Raw genomic sequence first — 27,478 nt, forward strand, 5'->3', positions numbered from 1 at the left:
CACACACACACGAACCCCTACTGCTGAAATTACTTACGATCTTAGGACCAAGTTCAAGTGTCCTACCAAGTCTTCCAGGGTCCTGTGTGACCTGGCCCTACCTCCCTAACCTCCACTGTGATCTCCTGCTCAACCCTCAGGGCTCAACCCAACGTCATCTCCTCAGGGAAGCCTGCCTTGACCACCACCACCACCCCATTAAGCCAATTCCCAGGTCTACCCTGCTTTTTTGAAAATTTTATTTATTTTTCACACTGAAGTCATGATTGACATACCAAAAGACCTGTACATTTTTAATGTATACATCCTGATGAGTTTGAAGTATACACCCATGACACCATCACCATAAACACACCACAAACATAACCATCACCTCTAAAAGTTTCTTCCCTCCCTCTTTGTGTGTGTGTGTGTGTGTGTGTGTGTGTGTGCGCACGCACGTGTGAGATAGGAACTTTTAACATAAGATTAACAAATTTTTAAGTATAGAATATGGTATTGTTAATTACAGGGACTTTGCTGTACAGTAGAGATATTCATCTACTGATCATTTCATTCATCTACCCTCTAGGATTTATTCATCTTGCATAAATAAAACTATGTGCCCTTTGATCAAAATGTCCCATTTCCCCCTCCCTCCACCGCCCTGGTAACCACCATTCTACTCTCTGCCTCTATGAGTTTGACTTTTTGAGATTTCTGACGTGAGTAGTATATTATTCAACAGTAAAAAAAAAAAAGAAGAAGAAGAAAGAAAAAAAAGGAAGGAAATGCTGCCATTTGCTACAACACGGATGAACTTGGAGGATGTCATGCTAAGTGAAGTAAACCGGACACAGGAGGACAGATCTACCCTGATTTTACAGCACTGCCCACAGCACACCTGCACTTTGTGGTTATTTCGTTAACCTGCATCTCCCCCGCCCCGCCACCCAGGCAGGGAGCGCCCTGAGGGTGAGGGCTACCTCTGGGTTTGCTGGCTCCAAATCCCCAATTCCTGACACGTAGTAGTTACTCAGTAAATATCTGTTGTTCCCTCTTTCTAGAGGGAAATTTGGCAATTTTACAGTAGAAGCCATAACATGTTCATATACTTGGACTTAACTTCACTCTTAGGATTTTATTCTAATGAAATAATTCAGAGCAACAAAGATTTCTAAGTATGTATGTTCTCCCAATTGTTGCTTAAATTGGCAAAATAAAATCACTTTTTTGAGACAACATGAACATCCAACAATAGGAAACAGGTTAGATAATTTGTAGTCCATCCATACAAAGGAATACTTAAACTCAGGTCTAGAAGAATACTGAATGAGATGGAAAAGTGCCTGCCCATAGCGTTAGGAGGAATAAAAAATGCTTAGAAAATTATTATAATGGCAGCCCCAATTTTGTATAAATACACACACTGGTCCCATTAGAACAGCCAGCCTTGATTAGGGGTCACTGAGCATAGCGGGATAAGGAGTGGAGGCCTCAGATCACAAATATTGACCCTTAGGTTTTGCTTCCATCCACAGAATTGGAAACACAATTTCCAAATCTGCACACACTAGTGTCTAGAGAAACAGTTCTGCTTGTACATTCCAGGCAGCCCACTGCAACCCCAAAGCATTTCCCGTCCCTGCTTTAACTCTGCCCCCAACCTGGGTCGTTGCTAGGCAACCCACAGCCTCCCAGCATCTCTCATAAGCTTGCCGGTCCCCTGCCTGCTTAACGTCCACCCTTGAGGCCTCAGCCTGAGAGGGTGACTCAGCTTCACCAAGCAGCGTGTGCACGCATCTGTGCTTCTATGTGTGTGTGTGTGCGCGCATATGTGCCTTGTGTGCATGTGTGCGCATGCCTGTGCATGGTATGTGTGTGTGCCTGTGTCCGAGAGGAGGTGTAACCATTAAGCAGACCCCAGCTGACACCAGAGCACAGACCTGGAAGGCAGTGGAGTCTCGGTGACATCAGCCATCGAGCTGAAGTCCCTGGCAGGTAGAGCAGCCACGGGGATCCGAGGGGCCTCTAAGAGAAGGACCCCAAACCACAGTTCCAAACAGTGCTACCCACTAAGCCCAGACTGCGGTCTCCGGGAGAGCTTCTCTTGAGAGAGTTTGCAGCGAGCCCTGGGGCTCCAAGGGATCCCTCTGCCCTCACCTTCCGCAGCCACAGCATCTGGCTGCAGAGGCTGCAGACCTGGGACTCAGCACACCTCACTCTAGCAGGTGCAGTTCAAAGCTCCTGCTTTTCCCCCAGGTCTTTTCAAGCACCCCCATTCCTCCTGCTGCTCGGGCGAAAGTCCTAGAAGGTGTCCTGGCCCCCTGCTTCCACCTAGGGCCCATGCCATCAGCTCTAACTGTAAACTAGACCTTGAACTGGTCCACCGCATCCCATCTGCTCCCACCTCCATCACCTCACCAAGGTGACTTGTACCCATTCCCACTCATTCCCTGATCTTCCTCCAGGCTGAGCTTCATGAATACAACAAATCATGCCATTTCCCTGCCTGTGTCCCTCCATGGCTTCCCTTGGTCTGAGCAGAAAACCCCTAGTTTACAGACTATTGTGTCAGCTGACTCCACTGAGCTCTCCAACCTTATCTACTGTCCTCCCAGCGGGGCCAACCATCCTGGCCTTATTTCTGTTCCTCAAACTGAGAGGTGAGTCTTCTGCCTACAGCGTAGGGGCTCAGCAAATACAACATCCACTGGAAGTGCGTTGGTCCCTTGGCACCATCCACAGCATCCCCTCTTTGCAGCACAGGGCCCCCTCCTGGGTTTCAGCAGCCTTTGACCCCTGGGCAGAGCTAACTAGCTGACCATAAGCATGGCATCAGAAGGGGCCAAATCCATTTCCAGGGGAGTGGTTTCCCCTACTCCTAGAAGGTCTGCACACTGTAGACCCTCAGGAAATCCTCAATGGACAGTGAAAGGGTGCTGGTGTGTCCCCAGGGGCCGGCCCCGCAGGGACGCAGCCCACCCAGAGAGGCAGCAGCGCGGTACCTGAGCTGGCCCCCTCATCCTCCTGACCCCGGCGGCTCGGCCCAGACGTCATGCGCTCGATGATCTGCCGCAGGTGGTGCTTGAAGGTGGCCGTGTTCAGCTCCTCGTACTCGCAGCCCAGGGCCTCTGCCGCGTGGCTGGCCGACTCGAAGTGCATGAACTGCTTCCGGCCCACTGTGCAGGGGACAGAGCAGGAGGAGGGTGGTGAGGTCCTGGGTGGATGGTGGGCGGGCGTCCAAGAACACCTCGGAGAATCTCGCCACCTCCCACCCTCAGCAAGAGCCTGAACGACTGCCCAGGCCTGGGCCCCCAGCTGATGGCCCTGGGCAGGAGACGCTTTCCCGAGACATGTTTGTCCCATTTCCCTGTCATCTGCATTGCTCACTTTCCCAAAGCAATTAAAAATACCATGGGGAACACTCTAAACATGGAACTGGGGAATGGTAAGACTTACCCACCCACATATCCACTTACCTATCCATCCACCACCCCTGCCACCCGCTGACCTAGCCACTCAGCTACCCACCCAGCCACATATCCAACCATCTAACCACCCTCCCCTTTATTCAATACATATTTCTGGAGCTGTTACTATGGGACAGGCACTGTGTCAGCCTCTGGGAAATCGGTGATGAGCAAGACAGACAAAGTGTCTGCCCTCACGGAGCTTACAGTCTTTTAAGAGAGAGAGACAATAAACAAGTAAGCAAATAAATAAATATTTCAGGTGATGAAATTATAAAGTTATTTTTTCCCTCTAAGGAGAAAATAAAACAGGGTGATGGGGTCAAGAGAAACTGAGGAGTGGCTACGGATGCGTGGTGGTCAGAGGCGGCTCTGTATGAGGATGTGACAGGTGGACTGGGGGTATGAAAGATGAGAAGGAGCTGGCCACACAAAGAACCAGGGAAGCGCTTTAGAGGCAGAAGGAGGAGGTGATGCAAAGGCCCTGAGGCAGGAATGAGCATGATGTGTTAGGGAAGTGCCAAGAAGGTCAGCGTGGCTGGGATGTAAGTGGGGAGGGGAGTAACCAGACGAGGCTGGAGAAGCAGTGGGGAACCTCTCTATGGACTATTATAACGCCACTTAGTATCAGCCACAAAGACCGTACAACATGGTCAATTCTTATTTTCAAAATGTTAAATGAAATGGACTAGAAAATCACGCCACAGTATGACATCAATTGTGTAAATCACTCTAAACTGCTATAAAGACAAATAACGAAAAGGAAATATATCCAAATACGAACAATCAGAGGGTAGGGGAACTTTTTATTTTTCAAACTTTCTGCAGTGGTTCTGCACTAACTTTGTAATCCAAATTTTAAAAAATAATGACTTATTAAAGCAAACACTAGTTCCATCCTTAAGTAATTTCCTCCCAACTCCAATCTTCCCATAAATGTGCTTCCTTCTTTGAAATAAGAATCACAGCTGCCAACAGAGATTTCTCAATCCATCAGAAAGAGATCTTAAGGGCCCAATTCTTCAAACAGACATCTTAAAGAATCTAGACACCTGGTTTAAGAAAAATGTGGAAATTTGGAAAAAGGCTTTATCTGGGGCCTTGACAATACCCAGGACGAAGGAGCTCTGGCCACTGCTTATCGAGGTCCTCCTACATGCCAGTTATTCTGCACTGATTATCTCAAGAACAGCATTTTATTACCTCCATTTTAGAGACTGAATCTCAGCTTTACCAGAGAGGTTACATGGCTAGTAAAAAAGTCCTGCCACTTTATTTTAATTGTTTTTAAATTTTTTTTTCTTTTTTGGCTGCATTGGGTCTTTGTTGCTGCGTGCGGGCTTTCTCTAGTTGCGGTGAGCGGGGCCTACTCTTCATTGCGGTGCTCGGACTTCTCATTGCAGTGGCTTCTCTTGTTGCGGAGCATGGGCTCTAGGCGCATGGGCTTCAGGAGTTGCAGCGTGTGGGTTTGGTAGTTGCGGCACACGGGCCCTAGAGCATGCAGGCTTCAGTAGTTGTGGCGCGTGTGCTCAGCAGTTGCAGCACGTGGGCCCTAGAGTGCATGGGCTTCAGTAGTTGTGGCTCACAGGCTCAGTAGTTGTGGCTCGCGGGCTCTAGAGCGCAGGCTCAGTAGTTGTGGCACGTGGGCTTAGTTGCTCTGCGGCATGTGGGATCCTCCCGGACCAGGGATCGAACCCATGTCCCCCGCATTGGCAGGTGGATTCTTAACCACTGAGCCACCAGCAAAGTCCCTGCCACTTTAAAAAATGGTGAAGAAGGTAACAACGATGGTGGTGATGACGTGGTGATGATGGTGGAGGTGATGGTGGAGATAAGATGATGGTGATGACAGTGGTGATGGTGATGATAGCAGTTACCACTCAGTGACCCCATTTTATTCAACATGTCATCTTTGTTCAGCTCATGGCTTTTGGAGTCAGAAAGTCTGTCTTGGAGTTCCAGGGGTGACACAGAAAAAACCTCAATACATGCAAGTTGTAATTACTTATTATTATTATTACTATTATTGAATCTTCACAAAAGTCCTCAAAAGCAGTAATATTCCCATTTTACAGATGAGAAAACTGATTCGGAAAAGTCACCAGAAATCAGGCTAAGTGGAAGAACTATTTCCCCAAAATCAATCCTTGCAATGTCACCTTTAGGAAATCTGTCAAATCCTTGCGTCCCTAAATAGGACTTTCTTTTAAATGGACTCACTGATCTTTTTCACGGACATAAATACCTTGTGAAAGGAAATGTTATAGCTCTAACTTAAACAAGAATCCATTTGTTGAAGGAGGTCATTGAGAGGATATGACCATCAGGTGACCTGCGAGCTGGCCCTGGGCAACTGGAAGCTCCTCAGCCCTTCCCCTGCCCTTGGAATATACATCCAGCCCCTCCCCCACTCCCACAGTGGCAGCTGTTACAAGGACACAGCCTTGAGAAAGCGGGGTGTTACTAAGACCATCCAGAAGGTCTCCGTGACTGAGCCCAGTTCCGGCCTCTATAAACTTTAAGACTCTGGCGGGCGGGGGTGGAGACCTACCCTTCTTGCAGCATCCAAGACAAGCCTTGTGTGTCAGTTCCCTTGCATATTACACCTGCCACCCACCAATCTGGAGTGGCTGCCTCTTTCTTCAGTCTCTCCCTGCCCTCCACCACAGTGGGGGCCAGTTTCTGAACCAACACTGTGATCACTTGTCACAGATAGAAAACAGAAATAAATACAATACGTGTACAGAAATACCATTAGATTCTAATTAGATACAGTTACCTGGGATTCCGAGGTCTGCTTTCTCTTTGTTGAAAAAGGGAGATTAGCAAGTATTACAGAGAGGAGTTAAAGGCTACTAGCCCTGAATGAGATTTCCTTCTTCCTGTGATGGGGTTGAAAGTGAATTAAACAGGAGATGACTGTCTAGGTGGGCAACGTCCTGCCCCTCTCCTGCCCCATCACCTCCACTGCCACCCTCTGAAACAGTCTCCCACACTCTGCCCACAGTGACCTATAGCCTCACTGAGCTGGGGAGAGCTCATGAAGGGGCTCAGCAATGGTTGTTTCTGAAAAGAGGAGCAGGAAATGGACTGGGCAGGACTCTCTAGGTCCCGCCTGACTTAAGGGGCATATTTCCAAGTGTGCTGAGCAGCATCCCGCTGGTGAAACCCAGGAGGCACATGGGAGCTCTGCCGGGAAAATGTATTTCTGCTTCCAGCTCCCGAAGGCTGGCCAGGCACCAAATCCAACCCCATGGGCCCCTCTGTCTTCGTCCAGACCTGGGTGGAGGCCACACCTTCTCAGTGGAGGCTGAGAACCCTGGGGCAGCACCTGCGGTGAGGAGAAAGGGGACTGGACAGGAACACAGGCACCAGAGCAGACAGGGTCTGGGTCCCATTCCCGTCATTCCCAGCTGTCAGCCCTTGGACCAGTCTCACAGCCTTTTTGAGCCTCAGTTTCTTCATCTGCAAAACGGAGTCATAAAACCTCAAACACCTCTTCGCTGGGCTGCAAGGACTGGGCGAGATGGTGGCACGTGAGGCTCTGAGCAGAGCACCTGGCCCTGAGAAGGTGCTGGACAAATTTGAATTCCCTCCTCCACCTGCAAAACCAAAGAGGGCACCATTCACCCCAACCCGGATTGCCCCGACCTGGGGCTGCAGGGACTCCTCCACAAGATCTGTCTGGTGCTTCACCGAGAGCATGTGTGGAAGGGATAGTGAACTGGTGAACTCCGGATGCCGGGCACGCCCAGGGACTCTGAGTCCACCGAGGTCATTTCTCCTCCAAGGAAAGGCGGACACACGCTGGTTTCTTTCCACCAACCTACCCAAAGCCGGGGACAGAGCTATCCTCGGAATGCCACCGAGGTTGGAGATGCCAGTATACAGAGGGCTCCAGCCCCCGCGAAGCCATCACCAAACGAGCGAGCACAGCCACCAAGCAGGGAGCGTGTGCCGTGTGCCAGGCACTGTGCTAGCACTTCCCCCGCCTCATCGCTTTCCTCTTCTAAGCCCCTGAGATCATTCAGATATGGAACGGAGTAGGTCAGGTCTCGTTTCCTGTCCAAGGTGGTTCCAGGAGTGAGGGGCAGAGGGGGATTCCCACCCTCCCGTGCTGATGTCACACCGTGTGCAGCCGCCCGCTGTTCTGTGCCAGCAGAAGTCTGTGTGGTCACTGCTCTGGCCTAAGAGAGCTGGCACGAGGAAGCGTTCAATAAACATTAATATGGTGAGTGATGAAATGAAACAAGGAGTCAACGACGAAATGAACATTTCTCACTGCTGGCCAGCCCTGCCCAAAGTGGCAGATCTCCAAGATTTGGGAGAGAGAAACACTGTGTTTCCCTCTCCCCCCCAAACCAGCCCATCTGAACCTCAGAGCTGCCTTCTCTAACAGGAAAGATCAAACAGAAGAGAAAACAAAAGGGGGAGAGGCAGAGAGACACAGAGAGGGAGAGGCAAGGAGCCAGAGATGGAAACAGACAGACAGGACCAAAAAAATCTTGGAGGGGAGGGTCTGTGGATTTTTCCCCGCCTCGTAGCCCACCCCGTAGGGGATTCACACACTCTATCGGGATGCTTTCCTGCCGTACAGCAGGAGGCGAGGAGGCTGTGCCCAGAATGATCCCAACGCCAAATGCAGAGATCACTTCAGGCATGTGCGTTTGGCTGCAGCCATTCTGCCGGTCACGGGTGGGAAACAGGACCCCGTGGCAGGCGGGCCCGGGGTTCGGCTCTGCGATGGCGATGGGCTTTCATGCACACCATGTAGGAATCCTCTGCCTCTTCTTCTGCAAACATCACACAAGGACATGTGACGGTGACCCGCAGGAAATGCTCCCTGGTGCCCCACCCGTCACCCACCCTCTGTCTCACCCATCCAAGAAAAAGAATCAGAATGCAAACGCCCAACAGTGTTACAAAGGCGACCTTAACATCACAGCATCACACAGCAGCACCTACAGTACCCCTTCCCAGGGCCAGGCACTGGGCTTGAGCACTGGACACCGCTGCCTCATTTAACCCTCCCTGCAGCCCTACGAGGTCAACGCTAGTATCGCCCCTTGACTTATGAGAACACTGAGCCGCAGAGGGGGTGACCTTCCAAGGTCATGCACCTGGTAAGTGCAGAGGCAGCATTTGAACTCAAGCCTTCTCACTCCAGCTCTCAATATGCTAACCGTGGGCCCGTGCAGAGGCGCTTTCTCTCATAAGGGGGTACTGTTCTGAAACCAGTGTCTAAGGTGAAATATCAAGTACCCTTAAAATTACCCTTGAGGATCTCCCGAATTGCCCATAACGTACAGTACTGTAGCATGTTTCCCTAAGTCCAGCACTGCCGGCTTCCCCTCCAGTGGAACACCAAAGGAAATGGGTCGCTTGCCTTTAGGGCCCATGACATATGAAAAAATATGTATCTGTAACCACTGGCCTCACATTTGCCTTTGCATGGCTGGATTTACATAAATACAATGCATGTCTGATAGGACCGCCCACCCTTGAAACAGTTCTATATTAAAGAACTACTTGCAAATACCAGCTCTATTACTGTGCTCAGTGACAAATGGCCCATGCATCTCGCCACGGCCTGGAGGATGCACACCTGGACACGTCTACACGGGGCGGGAGGACCCTTGTATGACTCTGGCTGATCTCCCAACTGCCTTGCGAGGTCTGCAGGCTGAAGACTGTTAGGTCTGATTTATAGTAGAGGCCACCAAGACCCAGCAAGGGATACCGCCCTGCCCTGAGTCACACAGCTGGTAAACGGCTGAGCGAGAACCTGAGCCTAGGTCCCCAGACCCCCAGGTCACGGCACGGGGTTAAGGGCGGCTCTGATACTCCCAACATCCCATGTTAGACCTAGGTTGAGTATACACGTGGGCTGTAGGTCAGGTCAAAAGGAAACGGGGGCAGACTTCAGAAGGCAACATGGTAGGTGGACCAGAGCAGAGCTGTTGCTGCCCCACAGTGTCCCCCTGGGGCTTCCTGTACTCCCTACAGCTGAGGGCCTTCTCTCGTACTGGCATTTGCTGAAGCACAGGGCATGGGCGGATGTGGCACGGAATTAACATTCCCAGCCTTCAAGCAGTGACAAAGATAAGGCCCTCTGAGTGCGATAACTCAGGTGCGCGCTCTACGCTGGCCCCCAGAGGTCCCTAGTGGGAGGAGCCCCAGTTGCCCACAGCCTGGTTTTGGTGACACTCATTTTTTTTTTTTTTTTTTTTTTTTGCGGTACGCGGGCCTCTCACTGTTGTGGCCTCTCCCGTTGCGGAGCACAGGCCCCGGACGCGCAGGCTCAGCGGCCATGGCCCACGGGCCCAGCCGCTCCACGGCATGTGGGATCTTCCCGGACCGGGGCACAAACCCGTGTCCCCTGAATCAGCAGGCGGACTCTCAACCACTGCGCCACCAGGGAAGCCCCGGTGACACTCTTTTTGGCTGCCTTCCTTCCCTCCTTCCCTTCCTCACGCCCCTCCCAGTACTTCCTGGGATCTCCTCCCACATGCAAGTCTACCCCTTGAACCCTTGTCTCAGCAGCTGCACCCATTTAAAGTGCCAAGGCTCAGAGAGGGCCTCAGAAGGTTCTCTGAAAGGGAGCCAAGTTCTTGGCACGCTGCTCTGGTGTGTGTGCGCCTTTGTCTATCATTCAGAAGCCATCTGCACATCTGAGGTGAGGCCTGGCCCCAGCCAATGTGCTACCAAGGGCAGGGCTGAGTCAGAAACTCCCCGGGTGGCCAAAGGGATATGGAGCGGGGCACAGAAGCCACACGGCTGGGGCTCAGAGTTTCCCAAAGGGGCTCCTCATAGCGGTTGTTCCATGGAATGTTCATCAGTGTCACTGGGGAAAAATGAATTCTGTATTATACCAATTTGGTCATTGCTTTGGTGAAACAAGTTTCTTAACTTTGGGCCATCTCAGAGCCTTTAAAGTATATCATATGAAGCTCGAAGAAGGGGATGTTCTGTTCAGACTTACTTGGCCTTGGAATGCTTTTATAGAGTATCTTGATCTAATGTCCCAGGAGACACCGGTTTAGGAAATACTGGCTTAGCTGACAGAGCCCTCGATTAACCAGGTGACTGCGGGCAAACTGCTTTACCTGAGTCACTTGCCCAAGATCACTCTGTGGTAAGAGGCAGGAGGGGATTTGAAAAGAAGAATGAATAAAGGAGAAACGAGAAAAAGAAAAACGAAGAAAAGGAAGGAGTAAGGGAAAGTTATGGAACTGTAGTTTCTGAGCTGCTCAGATCCACCTGCAAAGGCAGGTTTTTCCCTTTATGCTCAATACAAAAAAAAAACGAGAAAGAGGAAAAAATAACATGACCGTTCTCCCCTCATGCACCGTGAGTTCAACTGCTATCAATTACTATGACCTCCTGCATTTATTAATAACCAAGTTATTTCTCCTTCCAACAATAGCCATGCTGCTGCTGAACTACTGAATGTTATGTGACTTATTTATAACGCCGGCACACCCGGTTCACATTTCCTCACACAGAGGTTTACATTTCGGAGGCCTGTGAAGGAGGAGGCCACCTGCAGGGAACAGATAAGCCTAAAAGGCTGTGGGTGCTACGAGAAAAGGCAGCGCTCCAGAAACAGACTGCGCAGGTTCAAATCCCACCTCCGCTGCCAAAAGCCACGTGATGTTGGGGAAACCGTGTCACCTCTTTGAGCCTCAGTTTCCTCCCCTGTAAAATGGGAATCTACCCCATGGAGTCCTTGTGAAGCGTCAGCGTGGTTCCAGGTGCAGATCGCTTAGCACAGGATCTGCTGGATAAATGTCTAGAATTATGGTCACACTCTGAGAATTCTGCTCAGGGACGTCTGGTCAAGTTCAATTGTTGGGATCCTGGAAAATGGGACTGTCTTAAAGGCCAAAACTTTGAGTCTCTTCCTGTATCTTAGGGCTCCCGCCTGTTCCTGCTGTTCCCGGGTGCCACGCAGCCCTGCAAACCTGGACAGACCTTAGAGAAAGTCACCTGTCCATCTGCAGTCAGCGCACCCCGTAAGGCCTGGCCAACAAGCCGTCAATAAATCGCTGCTCAGTCACTCATAATCCAACATAAATCACTGCTCACGCCCTAATCAACTGGAAAGACAACACGTGGACCAGCCCTGATGCTCTAGCATTCTGGATAAAGAGGGCTTGCTGGACGAATCAGCTGGGGCAGCATCCAGTTAAACCAACTAAAATGGGCTGCTTCCCTGCAGGCTGCTCTAATCTTGAGTATGCCAATGTGCATCGGGAGTTGACAGGAGAAGGGGAGCATGGGTAGGGGTCTCCTGGACTAATCTGATCAAGAGGCTTAAGGGGAAAGGCGTGGCATCTTTGGGATGTTGGGCAGTTGTGGAAAGAACCAGAGGCTGGGCATCCAAAGGCAGTTTCCACCTGGCTGCAAGATCTCAAACAGGAAATCTCACCTCTCTGAGCCTCAGTTTCCACATCTGTACAATGGGATGGCTCCTCTCCCAATGGGTCATTATTAGGATGAAACAAGACACTGGGTGTGAAACTGCCTGGGAGTGTCCCCAGAGCAGGTAATCCGACCTGAGAAGCAGAGTCACCAGGGAGACCTCAGTCGAAGGCGTCACTCATCACCTGGGGGAACTGCAGGAGCAAAGGCTCAGGGGTGGGACCAACAGCCGGTGAGTGACCTGTGTGAGGTCACACAGCTAGTGAGGCAGAAGCCAGGATTAAACCCGGCTCTGGCTGGCCCCCAGTCCAACGCTCTTTCCATATTCAAGGGTCCCTCACCAAGGCAGACTGAGCAGGGGTCCCCCTCAACTTATCACACTGTCTCGTTTGAAGCTGGGGCCCAAGGGAAGCCCACGAACAATAGCTGGTGTCTCCGGAGTACTCATCACATGCCTGGCCCTGTGCTAAGCACTTAATCTCATCAGTGCAAGAACCATATGAAAAGGTATGATTACTAATTCCCCATTTATTTATGACAACTGTGGACCATCCGGCAGAACGTGGCATGAAGAACAGGAAGAAAGGCTTCAAAGACAGAACTCCTCGGTCCCAAATTGAGCTCCTCCCCTTCCTGAGTCCAGGACCTTAGATAACTGCCTTTATCTCTCTGAGCCTCCACTGACTCACCCACAAGATGGGTATAACCCACCATATAGGGTTACAAGGATTAAATGGAATAACCATGCACAGCACTTAAATCACACCTGGCAGAGAGCAGATCCTCAGTAAACAGTAACAGTTACTAACCCCATCGTTAAGATCATCATCACTGCCGTCAGCAGTATTGTTATGCTCTGTCACTGAAGGGTGAGACATGCACGTACGGTGAGGTCCTCACTGAGCCACAGCCTCCTGGAGTCTATGATAAGCAAGGCTAAAAGAGACGCCAGAGAGTGTCCATCCATCCCCACTGGGCAAGTCCTTTCCCCTCTCTGAGCCTCAGTTTCCTCATCTGTAAAATGGGGTAATGGTGCCTACTGCAGGGGATCACCGAGATGGCCAAAGCTCTTAGAATAGTACCTGCACCTTGTAAGCACTGGATAAATGTCAGCTGCTGTTATTACTTATGGGAAACAGAGGCCAGAAGGAGGGGAGGGGCTTTTGCAGGGCCACCCAGCAAGAGTGGCTAAGCCAACCTGAAGTCGGGTCTCTCGGGGGTTCCATCCTCCTCCCCCTGCCCTCCTGAAGCCCGGGGCTGCCGGCAGGGAAGCCTTCTAGCATCAGCCACTTCAGGGGTTTGTGGCTTTTTTTTTGTTTTTTGTTTTTTTTGCGGTACGTGGGCCTCTCACTGTTGTGGCCTCTCCTGCTGCGGAGCACAGGCTCCGGACACGCAGGCTCAGCGGCCATGGCTCACGGGCCTACCCCCTCCGCGGCATGTGGGATCTTCCCGGACCAGGGCACGAACCCGTGTCCCCTGCATCGGCAGGCGGACTCCCAACCACCGCGCCACCAGGGAAGCCCGGTTTATGGCTTTTATAATATAAATGTTTACATCCCACAGCCGCCATTCCAGCTTAACAAATGAATTCAATATGCTTAGAAAATGCAGAATCAATCCTTGCCTGTGGCCCAGAATAGGCCCGGCTGTGGCAGCTGTCAGGCAGGGAGCCAAGCCACCAGCTGGGGGCCTGTGGGCATGGAAAGGCAGGCGGAGGACAGGGCCCAGGCGGGGACCAGCTTCGGGGGGGCGGGGTCTGCTCTAGGGACACATGGTAAGCCTCTCTCAATCCCGCAGCACCGGTGCCAGGGACTGGCGCCTCGCAGACGGGGACACGGAGGCCCCAGGCCTTGCTCGGGCTACCACAACTCTGCTCACCGAGGCTCTTCTGTCTGGAGCATCCTCCCTGATTTCCGCTGTTTGAGAGATTTGGTTCAAGGGTCCCAGGCCCTAGGACCCCTTGGGTGGGGCTGACCCCTCTGAACTTTGGATGTCTCCTGCCTAGAATTTTCTCCTGGCGTCTCCAACGGATCTGTCTGGGTCTCCCTCCCTTGATCAGATGGAAATCTCATCTTGGAATGTAAGAATGGCGTTGCTGAGGGCCTACCACCCAATAGGCATAGAGGAGAAGAAGAAAAGGAAGAAAGGAGGGAGAGGAGACAGAGGAAGGAGAGCAGTAAGGGGGGGAGCAGAGGGGGAAGAGGGCGAGTGGGGGAGGAGGAAAAGGATGAAGAAAAGGAGGCCACGGGGGTGGGGGGTGGGGGGGATGGAGCAGCATGAATGCAGCCATGGCCCAGGTGTTCAGAGACCCAGCCTCCAGTCCCACATCCCCCCGGGCTTGTGAGGCTGCAGTGAGCCGACCCTTGTGAATACAGGCAGGGGAATCGAGCCGCGTCCATGGAAATGTTCAACCTCAAACATGCCCCGCGGTCCAGCAGGCCCAGGCCACCACGGCTCCAGCACGCTCACCCCTGCACCGCCTCTACATACAGGAACATATGCCCACGTGGTGCTGTTTAGAACCCCCCAAAGCAGCAGGAGACTGCCCAAACGCTCATCAGCCAGAGAAGTGCAACATCGACTGAGGCCCCCTCGCCAGGCAAGCCCTGCAGTTAGGGGAGAGAACAGGGGCGCTGCTGTGAGCCACGGGCAGAGGCCCCGGCACGCGGAGACGCAGAGCACGTGGAAATGGAGCCGGTGTGAACTTGTTTATATTATAACAGCGACAGCCAGCCACCCCCGTAGTTGTCATGTGCACAGGTGTAGCTCGTGCTCAGTCTAAAAGGCCTGAGGGTGAGGCCTACACTGGGGACACAGTGACACAGCCACGGCCACTCTCTGCTTTTGAGAGGGACCCTAGCCACGTCTGCAGCCACAACTGGGGGAAGGGGTCAGGGACTCGATGTGTTACTGTTCCAGCTACTTATGAATCTATGATGATTCCAAATTAAAAAGTTTAAGAGGAAAAAAAAAAAGCCAGCCTGTTAGGGCAGTGGAACTAGCCTGGACCACACGGTCATGGTGAACACATGACATGACATGACACACCTGTCAAATCCCAGAGAATGTACAACACCAAGGGCGAACCCCAAGGTAAACTGAGGACTTCAGTTAATAACTGTGTATCAGTATTGGCTCATCAGTTGTAATAAATGTCACCTTTGCACCTTAACAACGGTCACCTTTAAGGTCAGGAGGATCACGGGAGCAGGGGGGGACCTGCTTTCAACATTCTGTGTTCGTCTGTATTGTTTCCATTTTTCATAGGAAGACACTTTGCAGTATTATTTGTGCAGTTGTTCTAAAACAATAAAAAGAGTAAAACACTTCGCCAAGTGCTTGAATATATGGTGACTGCTTTGCTTTGACAGCATCACTGTTATACTCTCCGTGGCCTTCCGTGCTCAGCGTCTTATCCGGGCTTGGGAAGCATCAGGCCACCTCCTCCTATCCTTGGATGGACTCCCCTGGCTGCTAGATGTCGGGCAGGGTCCCAGCAGAAGATAGGAGGCTGGGTCCCTGCCATCATTACAATCGTCTCTTCTTCCTGCAGGCCCCTCGGCGCTCCCCGAGTTACGGTCCCATCCATTCAGGGACTGATGTCTTTATTAGGACAGGTGCGAAGTGGTGGCCGACTGGCAGCCTCCCTCTATCACTCCATTACAGGGCCCCCCCTGGGTTATACATGGGCCCGACTGCATAATGTATTAGGCAATGGGGTCAGCAACAAGTAGACTGGCAAATTTAGTAACAGACAAATAATTAAACCTCCCATCAGCCTTCAGAGCCAAAGGAGAGCAGAGCAACTGGGCCCTCAAGGCAGGTAACACATCCTTGTGATTTGGGTTCTGAACAGTACTGTCATCTTTACGGAGTAATGAGGGACAGCAGGCAGAGAGACAAAGAGGCTCAGACTTTCTAGGGAGGGTGTACATCTCTTACAGCTACGGGACCACAGGGACTGGAGAGGATTAAAGACCAGCCCGAGTCACCTTTGTAGACTCAAGCTTTGCCGGGCAAATGCCTGGATGGTGGGCAGGTTTTCATTAACAATAATAATAGCAATAACAACAAGGGTGGCCGGGCTTTACACATTCAAACTGAATAACTTAAGCCTCCCAAGGACTGTTATCCCCATTCTACAGATGAGGACACTGAGCCTCAGAGGTGGAGAGAGTCACAGATCACGCAGGAGAACTAGGGTGAAACACAGGTCTGCCTGGCCCCAGAGCCCATGCTGTTAGCCTCGATTCCGAGCTCTCCTGCCTCGGTTCTGCTTAGCGGATGCCCTTCCAGGTGAGGGAATGGAGACTGGAGACTGCGGACGGAGCTGAGAAGCTGCTCTTAGAGGGGAGGTGGAGGTCCGAGCACCCAAAATGCACCCAAGGACTGGGCCAGATGAGTGGCCTCATAGAGGAGAAGGACACTAGCTTTGGAGGCAGACAGGCACTGATTCTAACCTTGTCCACCACGTGGTGCTGTTTGGCCTCGGCAAAGTTACATAACCTCTCTGAGCCTCAGCAGCCTGAACTGCCAAGTGGGAATTCCCTCCCTCCCTACCCGTCATGGCTGCCGTGGGAATTAAAGGAGAGAACACAGGTAAGTGACTCCCAGCCTTGGGCTGACGTGCAGGACAGCAAGACCACGGGAGCATTTTGTTCAGGGAACATTCCTGAGAAGAGGGTCGTGACTGGTTTTAATCTCACACAGCCAAGAGGTCCTGAGACAGAGAATTGTTTCTTGCTGCAAAAAGGGCTCCTAGGGCTTCCCTGGTGGCGCAGTGGTTGAGAATCTGCCTGCCAATGCAGGAGACACGGGTTCGAGCCCTGGTCTGGGAAGATCCCACATGCCGCTGAGCAACTAGGCCCGTGTGCCACAACTACTGAGCCTGCGCGTCTGGAGCCTGTGCTCGGCAACAAGAGAGGCCACGACAGTGAGAGGCCCGCGCACCGCGATGAAGAGTGGCCCCCGCTTGCCGCAACTAGAGAAAGCCCTCGCACAGAAACGAAGACCCAACACAGCCATAAATAAATAAATAAATTTTAAAATTAAAAAAAAAAAAAAAGGGCTCCGAGTTCCTCCTTGATTTACTCTCCTGTGGGAAAAGGGTCTTTAGGGGCATCAGAGGATACTGGGGGGCACTGGTAATAAAAGTAGGGAGCAGACATCCCAGGAGCATCCTCCTGCCAGGAGGGAGCCAGGAAGTATCTCCAAGCTCTGTGATGCCCTGATTCACAACAGCAGCTCTGACAAGTGCCTGGCACTGAGCTTAGCCCTTGACATACATTTCACTTCATCTGCTCAGCAGACCTGTGAAGTCACTACTATTTTCAATGCCATCTTACAGGTCGGACAACTGAGTCTCAGAAAGCTTAAGTTCCTTTCTCAACCAACATATCGCCACACCAGTATCTCTCACCTTGTCACTCCCCCATCCAGGGCTGGAGTCTAGACTGCCTGGCCCTTGAAGCTGTGACATAGAGCATGGCAGCAGTGACACTGCATGATAGCTGAGGCCAGCTCAGAAGAGGCGATGCAGTTTCCATGCTGCTCTCTGGAAGCTTCCTTGGAGCCCCGAAGCTGCCAGGCCACAAGGAAGCCCAAACAGGCCCACGCTGGGGACCCAAGATCTGAGGCTCGGAGAGACGGAGGTGCCTGGCTAGTCCCGGCGACTCCAGCCCCACTGTTTCTGGGTCAGCCACCCTCTGACCGCAGCCCAGCTAAGCCCTTCCAAACTGCAGACCCCCAAGAGCTTGGGGAGATAATAAAATGATCATTGTTCAAGCCACGGAACAACGTGGGGCTGATCTGTTAAGCAGCAAGGTCACGTGACCAGTCCCAAAGCTAGCAAGTGCTGGAATCCTCACTTCCACTCGAGCACAAGACTGTGTCACTCCTGACTGCTTTGACCACAACCCCACACTCTCCCTGGCCCTCAGAACCTTCCTTGAAGCTGTGGAAAGAGCACTGGACTGAGAGTCTGGAACTGGACCCCGGTTCTGAAGCTGCCGATCACTAGCACAGAGGTTTCACCATGTGCCCTTAAGCAAGGAGCTGCATTCCCTGGGGGCTTGAGTTCTCCACCCGACCCGGCCCACGTCAGGGCAGGCTTTGATGCCAACAGAGCCAACAGATGACAAAAAGCACTTTGCAAAGAGAAGGGAGTCAGGGCTCGCTGAACCCCGCCTATGTGCCAGGTGGGCGGGATGCAGCCATTACCTGACTAACGATGCAGAAGGTAGACAGGGTTTTACCATTTTACAGGCACGGAAGCTGCGGTCCAGAGAGGTAAAATCTCTTGCACAGGTTAAATCACACAGCCAGGAGGTGGAGAAGCCTGAACTCACGGCCGGCCCCGCCCACGGCAGGGCCCAGCATGTCCCTCCTCCCCCGCCCTCTCCTTGTCAAGTGAGCTCCAGAGAACATGTTTGCTGCCACTCAAAACACATGGGTGCCAGCTGATTGTTCCATGGGCCTCATTTTGCCAAAGGAAAGAAACACGAGGCTGGATAAGTGGTTCCCTGATGGCTCCTGAGGGACAGCCCAGCCCATGAGTCTTGGTTCACAGCAAACCATCCCGCGTCAAATCACCCAGGGGTTTCTGCCTGCCATACCGAGGCAGCCCCCAGGGCCCCCTCCCACGGCCTTCCCAAGGGACCCAGCAGGGACAGTGAGCCTGAGAAACAGAAAGGAGGTGGAGACAGTGCAGAGAGAGGGAAGAACACGGCCTCTTTACGATGACCGGCCAAGCCAGCAGCCACCGGGCCTGCCCATGGGAGGCAGCCCAGAGTGAGAGCATTACCAGCACCGCAGCCGTGTGTGAGACCCCAGACGGCTCTCTGCCGCCCCTTCTCCCTCTTCCAGAGGAGGCTCGGGCGAGCCCCAGAACTTGGCCGAGGTCACACACAGCTAAGTAAGAGCCCAAGCTGAGCCCTGAACCCAGGACTAGCTGACTTCGAGACGCCCGTGTCGCTGCTCTGCCACATTCTGGGAAGGGGGGGGGGGTGCCCTCTCTGACTCCAACGCTGCCCGGGGCACTGCTGATGACAGGGTGATCCAGAGCCCCACAGGCAGCCAGACTCCTGGGGTCAAGAACACCAAGTCATACGGGCTGGAGGGACCCAGAAGGTGGTGGGGGAAGGTCACGGTGGCAGCGCCCTGCAGGAACTCAGGGCTCAGTGGGGGCCTAATGCCACTCTCCCAAGAGAGGAGACTCAGGAGCCCCCAGGAGTGTGCTGGGGCCGTGACTGATTAAAATGATTTAATCAATCATGCCTGTGTAATGAAACCTCCAAAAACCCCGAACGATGGGGCTCAGAGAGCTTCCAGGGCACTGAACACACTGAGGTGCCGGAGGGTCGCACAGTGAAGGCAGGGAAGTCCCTTGCTCTGTAACTTGCCCTGCGCATCTCTTCTGTTTGGCTGTTCCTGAGTTGTATGCCTTACGTAAACAGGCACTGGTAAGTAAAAGCCCTCCTAAGTTCTGTGAGCCATTCTAGCAAATTATCAAACCAAGGAGGGGTCTGTGGGAGCCCAACTTTATAGCCGGTCCATCAGAAGTACAGGTGGCCCAAACTTATGAACAATGTCTGAAGTGGTACAGTCTTGTGGGCCCGAGCCCGTAACCTGCACTAACTCCAAGTAGTAACAGGAGTGGACTAAATTGTAGGACACCCAATTGGTGTCCGGAAAATCAGAGGACTGGTTGGTGTAAGGAAAGCCCCACACATTTGGTGTCAGAAGTGTCATGAGTAAAAACAGGGCACCCCAGTGAAAAAGTGACAACACCAGCCCTTGGAGCCTGTGAGGCCAGAAGCAGTGGCACACAGGGCCAGGGAGACCAGAGGTGTCGTCTCAGAGGTGTAGGCTCAGTGCCTGGGCAGACCTGGGTCCAAATCCCACCTCTGGCTTTAGCAGTGTGCCCTTGGGGATGAGGATGAACCTCTCTGGCAGGCCTCAGTCTCCTCATCTGTAAAATGGGCATCTAATAGTTCTCGCTCCTCCTGGGCTAGTCTAAGGCTGTGCAGTGACATCACGTCTATAAGCACTCAGCACAGGGCCCAGGAAAACAGGTCAATTCTCCAGCAAGGAATGACCCTAACCCTCTGCAAAGTCTAGGGAAGGGGAGTGGTCTTTGCAGGGAGACGGGCTGTGGTTCCAAACCTCACTCGGGAACATACTAGCTGTGCAACATCAGGTAAACGGCATTCCTCCTCTTATAAAGCCGTGAGCCAAGTCCTGTGCTCCACGCGTTTGGCACTGACTCATTTAATCCTCAAGACAAGCCTACAAAGTGGGTGCCATCATTAGCCCCATTTTACAGCGGAGGAAACTGAGGTTCAGAGAAGCCAAGCCAGGAGGCTGACTCTTGCCCACGGCACTATCCTTCCTCACCAGGTTATTGTATGAATCCAATCAGATCAAAAGGCACAAGAGAGGTACAAGTGCTTCTGAAACCATCAAACGCTAAACCGATATTAGTGGTGGTTGTCGTTACTGCTGAAACAGTTCAAACATCCTAAGTCCAGTTATAAGGCCTGAAATCTACCCACAGGAACTGATATTGGCTTTTAAAAACAGGATCAGGACTTTCAAAATAAGTTAAGGAAGCTGGGTGCGCTGGGAGGAGAGCATCGTATTAATGAAAAAAAAAACCTGATTAACGGAAATGATTCTTAATATATTTCGAAATGATCTGTTATGACACAAAGCAAAGACATTTATATATGACTTTGAAATTCTTAATAGCTGATTTTAGAGCAACCTATTATTAAATCTTCCAAAGCAGAATATATAGTAAGTAAATCATGAAGCAGGCCTCTCAGGCAGACTGACAGCAGCTCCTCTTAAAATAATTTATAAGGTGGGGTTGGGGAGGCTGGGAGGAATTACTGCCATAATCATGTATTAATAAAATATTTATAAATGTGCCTTTCTCTTTTATCGTTACAGGCAGCCACAGGTATGAGTCCCGAGCCCACATAGAGGGGGTGCCCCATGAGCCTCAGGAGAAGCAAGTCAGGCATCAAACTTCTCTGGTGACAGGTCAATAGACTGGGGGCTCCCTTAGCCTCCGTTTTGTCACATCAGAGGCAGAGAGGTTTCAAGCGTGACAATGGAAATCGGAAGGTAGGTCCCAACCGCCTTGCTCTCTCCCTAGGCTTTGCTAAGTGCCGGGAGGGAGCAAGCCTATTTGAGTTGAGCAAAGCAGAGAGGCATGTGGCTGCGACACCCTGGGAGAGTCACCTAACCCAGGCTCAACAACACAGTCTACTGAGGGACTGCCTTGAGCTAGAAGCACGGATGACCTGTCCACCACCCCTCACCCTGGCCATTCCGTACATACCACGCCACACGTGTCCCTGGCCTGTCACTACAGGTACCTGTCTGCGCCTCTCTGCTTTCCTGGCTGCCGGAACATGCTCAGCTCATGCATGGGGCAGGCTGGAAGGGCAGGGGGGAATGCTCCCCAGGAGCAACCTTCAACCAGGGAGAAGCAGGAGGCGGTATAGATCAATATCCCGGCTCCCTCGCCCCTCGGGTAATACTCGATGAGGAGACATGTTCTTCAGAGTCTCCCAGAGGTCCCGAGAGATACTGGCCCCCCACTTCCCAGAGCTAATCCACTCCTTAAGGCTCCAGCATCACCTGCCTTTCTTCCCTCACTTCTCTATTGGTTCCTCCTGATACCCCCTTCCCCAAAGCCTACATGCAATTTTTGTCTCAGGGTGTGCCTCCGGGGAAAGCAGCTTAATTCAGCTTTCTCTTCTTTACTCCATTTAATCCTCACACCAACCCTAGTCTTGGCCCAATGAAAGAGAAGGCCTCTCTGAAACTCAGAGAAGTTTGGTTTTGAACTCAAATCTGCCTCCCTCAAGTGCCCATAGCCTGGAGCTTTTTGGAGGGGGGCTGTGTTGGGTCTTCGTTGCTGCGCGGGCTTTTCTCCAGTTGCGGGGAGCGGGGGCTACTCTTCGTTGCGGTGCACAGGCTTCTCACTGTGGTGGCTTCTCCTGTTGCGGAACACGGGCTCTAGAGTGCAGGCTCAGTAGTTGTGGTGCACGGGCTTAGCTGCTCCGTGGCATGTGGAATCTTCCCGGACCAGGGCTCGAACCTGTGTCCCCTGCATTGGCAGGCAGATTCTTAACCACTGCATCATCAGGGAGTCCCCAGCCTGGAGTTCATTGCACCTAGACCTTCTGAGCCTCAGTTTTCTATTCTGTAAAATAGGTTTGCTTCCTTCCACACATCCCCAATCTATAGATGCCTGTGCCCCAACTCTAAACCTTCCAACAGCTTTTCTGATCTAAACTGTGCAATGACATCCCCAATCCCAGTCCATTTACAAAGCTGGCTGATTTCAGGGCGTTGAGCATGGCCCACGGCTGATTTCTGGAAAAGGCAAGTGGCATTTGATTTTTCCATGTTTGCCCAGTTAAGCATGTCTGCCCTTGGCTTGGACCAACTGTGGACCCCCTACCCTACCTATCTCTGACTCAGCATAACTTCTAGAAATGTCCAAAATCAAATCAGTGGACCAATGCAGCTCAAGTGTATGAAAATCAAAAGAACAGGCCACAAGGCCCACGGGTATGGGAATGGCAGGAATAACATGCCAGCATATTCCAAAGAAGTCTGCTGCCCCACAGAGGAATAGCCCAGAACGTCAGCCAGAGTCAACACACAGCTCCAGAGGACAGACCTCCATGCCCACATGTAACCATTCAAACAGCAAATTCCAACTCTATGTTCTGGGCCCAAAGGAAGCCACTCTCTACAGGAAACAGCTAGGCAAAGACACAATCACAGTATAAGGTACCACAAGCCCCACGAAGGCAGGAGCCACACTGCTCTTGACAGTGACCGTCTCCCCAGGACCTTTCGTAGTGCCAAACGCAACGGCACAGGAGTCTGGTTAGGAAGCGAGGAGCCAAGTCAAGGAATTTTACTTGATGTAGCGGACAAGAGACAGCCTCGGGAGGAGTGTAAGCAGGGAATGGCACAACAGGTCTACGTTTTAGAAAGGAGCCCAGTGGCCACAATGAGGGTGGAGCCAAGCCATATGCAACAACGCTACCTCAATAGTCCAAGCAAAAAAGGGACTAGCAAATACTTAGTCTAAGGTGATAACAGAAAGAATAGAGAAGTCAGGACAGAAATGCTGTCACAGAAAGTATCTACAGGGCAAGGTCAACGACTGGATAGGGATGGGGGAGGGAGACCAACTTGAAGTAGGGACAATAAGCAAACAGACAGTTAAGGCTGGGCAGCAGGTTTGGGAGGAGAAGGAGAGCTGGGTGAGCTTCAGCGCACATGGTGTGAGCATCTCCAAGATGTCTAGACGGGAAAACATCACCTTCAGCGCGTGGACCCAGTCTCCTCTCACCCGTTCCAGGGTGTCTCTTCTCAGCATAGTAACCACTAGCTACATGTGGCTATTTAAATGTATGTTAATTAGAATTTAATGCAATGACAAATTCAACGCCTCGGTTGCACCAGCTGCATGTCAAAAGCTCGACAGCCACATACAGCTAGCGGCCACCCTACTGGACAGAGAACCTCCCCCTATCATCACAGAAAGTTCCACTGGACAGTGCTGGGTTACGTGGTTGCTTGAAACACCCAGCCCGCTGCCTTCTCGGCACGCCTGGTTTGGCAGCCTCCCCGAGAGCAGTCCCAGAGACGTGGAAGGTGACAGGCTGACCCTGTCCCACCTCACGGAAAGAAGGGCCTTGTCAGGCACCTGCCGGTGGAGACAGCCGGCAGCCCAGGTAAGCCCGGCGGCAAGCACGTACCTTTGCAGGCCCCCGCCGCACCCAGGTGGTAGATGGCTGCCAACACCCGCCAAATGGCCCTCTGCTCGCTCTCCAAAATGCCCAGCGTCTCCATGGCGCCCTGGAGCTGGGCGAAGGCAGCTGCCGCCCTCTGCTTGTCTTCAGGCTGAGAGCAAGGGGAGAGAGGAAGACAAACAGGCCGTCACGGTGGAGGAAATGCAAACTTGCAAGTGGAAGCAGGGCGCGGTCCGAGGGGAATGTGTGGTCATTTTATGACCATGGTAAATCACCCACTATTAAGCTGGGGAGCACTGACACACACAGCTCAGGCTGCTGGGAAAGTTATAAAGATCATTACTGTCTGACTTTGGAAGGCGACATGATTTTTATTCACTCGTGTGTTCATTCAACAGATTTACTGAGGCGCTGCACCATGCTGGGCTCTGGAGAGACAGAGATGAGCGAAATCCAGAACCTGACTTTGAGGACCTCTCAAGCTGGCAGTGGAAAGAGACTTAAAAACAACTAAGTGCGAAACAGGCTAAGTGGGGGACTGTGGGATCTCAGAGGAGGGCCTGGCCAATTAATCCCACTCGAGAGAGTCAAAGAGAATGTCGCAGAAGATGAGACAAGATTGTGATTGAAGTCTGAAAGACAAATAGGTAGAGCTGACCAACTGGATGGGATAGAAGACCTGGCGGGCAGAGGGGACAGCGGGGACAAAGGACATCTGTGGAGACAACAGGTGTTCAACTGAACGTGGACAGAGAAGCAGGTATTTTTGGAGGTGGGGCAGACAGAGTGGGGGAGGAAATAAGCACGAGAAGCTGGCCGGCGCCATGGAGAAGGCCTCCAACACAGTATGAAAGGGCATAGGCTTAAAACTCCAGCCACAATGGACAAACACGCATCCCTATTTACACTCCTGGACCCGGGGCAGACACCACCAATCGAGGAAGACCCCACAGCAAACCAGCGAGTCCAGATCCTTTTCGGGATGTCCCCCCTTGCAGCCCCACCCAATGGTCTGCCTCAGCAACTGAAACAGACCCTGTCTGCCATCCCCGGGGCACGCAGAGGGAAACTGCCGAAGATTTTTAAGCAGGAAACAGAAAATAGTATGAGCAGATGTTTATGGGTTGTAGGGTATCATTTTTCCTTTTTCAGATTTAGGATCCCCATTATGTTTGCTTTTTTTAAAAAATAAATTTATATATTTATTTATCTATTTATTTTTGGCTGCCTTGGGTCTTCATTGCTGTGCACGGGCCTCCTCTAGTTGCGGCGAGCAGGGGCTATTCTTCGTTGTGGTGCGTGGGCTTCTCATTGCAGTGGCCTCTTTTGTTGCAGACGGGCTCTAGGTGCGTGGGCTTCAGTAGTTGTGGCACGTAGGCTCCGTAGTTGTGGCTCATGGGCTCTAGAGCACCGGCTCAGTAGTTATGGCGCACGGGCTTAGTTGCTCTGCAACATGTGGGATCTTCCTGAACCAGGGCTCGAACCCGTGTCCCCTGCACTGGCAGGTGGATTCTCAACCACTGTGCCACCAGGGAAGTTCCCCCAATTATGTCTGATTGAATATTAAAATTAGTCTGAAACTCCTAACTCCACACACGCCATCTGGCCAAGGAGACGCGACCCAGAAGCCTGCTGGGTTGAGAGGAAGTGAGCTGGGGATGAGAATTCTTTCATCAATAGTCCTCCAACAGATAATGAGGACCTGATTTGCACTTGGCCTGTTGACAGAGCTTGGGTGATGAACTGCAAGCTGTCAAAGCTGGAAGGTCCTTGAATTTTATGGAGTCCAATGCTTAGAGTGGGGACAACGCTTGCCCAAGGTCACACGGCAAGTTAGTATCAGATACAGGATTAGAATCAGGCTTTCTGACTCCCCGTCCAGGCCACTTGTCCCCTCCACTCAAGCCACTTCTTCTAACTGCGAAAGAAACCTGCAAGGATCATTGACCTATTGGGACACTGTCAAAGCACGCAGTGACATTGAGAGATTCGCTGTGGAAACATTTCAATTAATAGCAAAAGCATGTTCCACTGATCCATCGTATTTCTGGGGCACCACAGGACCACAAAAACCCTAGCAACGAGGAGCTCAACCTAGCAACTGCAGCTGCTCCGCTGGAGCAAACGGAGGAGAGGAAGGCATCTTACCAACATGCTCTTGGTTATTTATGAGATTTCAAAGTAGCAGAGAAAGGACACCAAAAGGACAGTGGCAACACGTTTATTATGGCTCCCACTGTCAGCCAGGAGCATTTGACTTTAAATTACAGGCAGACTCCATCATCTGCCACTTCGCTCATACGAACAGGAGGATTAGAAAACTTCCACTAAAGCTTCTTTGCTTCTTTCTCTCTCCTCCCCACCTCCCCCAATCTCTGCTGCAACAGAAGACACGGAGGGATGAATATATACGCTTCTGATCTAAAGCAATCAGAATCACGAGGATGTTTACAGTTCCCTAAAGTTCTAGGGAGCCAGACACCTCTGCATAATGTCCTGACAAAAGCCAGTCCCTGCCTCAAAATCACGAAAACAGAAATCAGATCAGTGGGATAAATCAACTCACGGCCAAAATGTCTACCAAGAAGAGAACGGATAAACAGTGGGTGGTCCAGCCAGGGCACAGTGATGGGGTACCACGCAGCAATGAAAAAGATCACGTCACTGATCATGCAAGCACGTGTATGAACCCCACAGATTCCACGTGAGACAAAGGAGCCATGCACAAAAGAACATGCACTGTGGATTCTCGTTACATGAAGTCCAGATGTGGGCAAAACCACCCTATGGGAAGAGAAGTTCGGATGATAACTCAGGTGGGAGGGATGCCTCTGATGGGGTGGGGACTCAAGGGAGCCTTTACTGGAACGAGGAATGTTCTAGATGTTGAGCTGGTGTGGGGTCGCAGGTGCGTGTAAGAATATAATCATCACTGAGTTGTACACTTAAAATTAGTGCTTTCATAAACATCTGACTGTATGTCTCAACTGAATTGAAAAAAAGAAGTGAAAAAGTAACAGCTGACTCAGAAGATGCCCAGGCTTCGTCTGATGCAATTAAAGACTCAAGGTTACCCCAAGATGGCAGGTGATTTAGTGCAAAAACTAAAATCCAAAATGTGCTCTCCACATTCAGCTGGGCTGCACTTAGAGCACGCAGGAGATCCCGACAATGCAGAGAGGGGCCACGTTTGGATTTGGAGGCAGACGGAACTGCGTGTTCTCCCGGCTCTGCGTCCCTGCGGTGTGACTGCACAAATCTCTTGCCCTTGCGCTGGAGGCTCAGTTTCCACGACTGTAGAATGAAAATAACAGCCAAACCTCCTCCCAGGCCACCGTGAGGATTAAATGAGTTGAAGTGTGTAAAGCACCAGCACAGCGCCCAGCACACAGTGGCACTCAGTTAATGCTGGGCTCGACCCCATGCCTTTGCCCAGGCTGTCAGGCCTTCCAGGGACACCTTCCCTGCTGCTGCACAGCAGTCCCTGGCGAGTGAATCAGGCGTGGCCCGTCCTTGAGGGGCTCCCAGTCCAATAAGGGGGACAGATGTGCAGACACTGACAGCACAGGGTGAGTGCTGGGCCTGGGGAGGGGTAAGGAGGCGACTTCTGGGAAGAAGCACTGTATGAAGCCACCAGCACGAGCAGGAGAAGCGGGCGCTGGGCAGGCAGGCAGGCAGGGTCTCCTAGCAGAAGGGCGCGGGGCTGGAAGACATGGTGTGTTAGGTGCCAAGTCCCCTGAGGGGGCACGTGCAGGTCTCTCGCACAGGGTGCAGGGCCGCAGAAAGCCACGGTCTGCAGCTGGGCGCTGCCCTCTG

At 52.0% G+C, this 27,478-nt stretch overlaps 1 protein-coding gene across 1 annotated transcript in view; it reads right to left on the reverse strand.

Moving 5' to 3' along the window:
* Positions 1-27,478, reverse strand: part of MYO18B (myosin XVIIIB) — a 221,992-nt gene that overhangs the window by 168,983 nt on the left and 25,531 nt on the right. The window contains exons 11-12 of the mRNA XM_079941940.1: positions 23,669-23,813; positions 2,988-3,161 (exon numbers count right to left, since the gene is read on the reverse strand). Of these exons, the coding sequence (XP_079798066.1) occupies positions 2,988-3,161; positions 23,669-23,813 (319 nt within the window). The remainder of the gene's footprint in view (positions 1-2,987; positions 3,162-23,668; positions 23,814-27,478) is intronic.

The sequence above is a fragment of the Stenella coeruleoalba genome (genome assembly GCF_951394435.1).
Source record: "Stenella coeruleoalba genome assembly, chromosome: 14".
Lineage (NCBI taxonomy): Eukaryota > Metazoa > Chordata > Mammalia > Artiodactyla > Delphinidae > Stenella > Stenella coeruleoalba.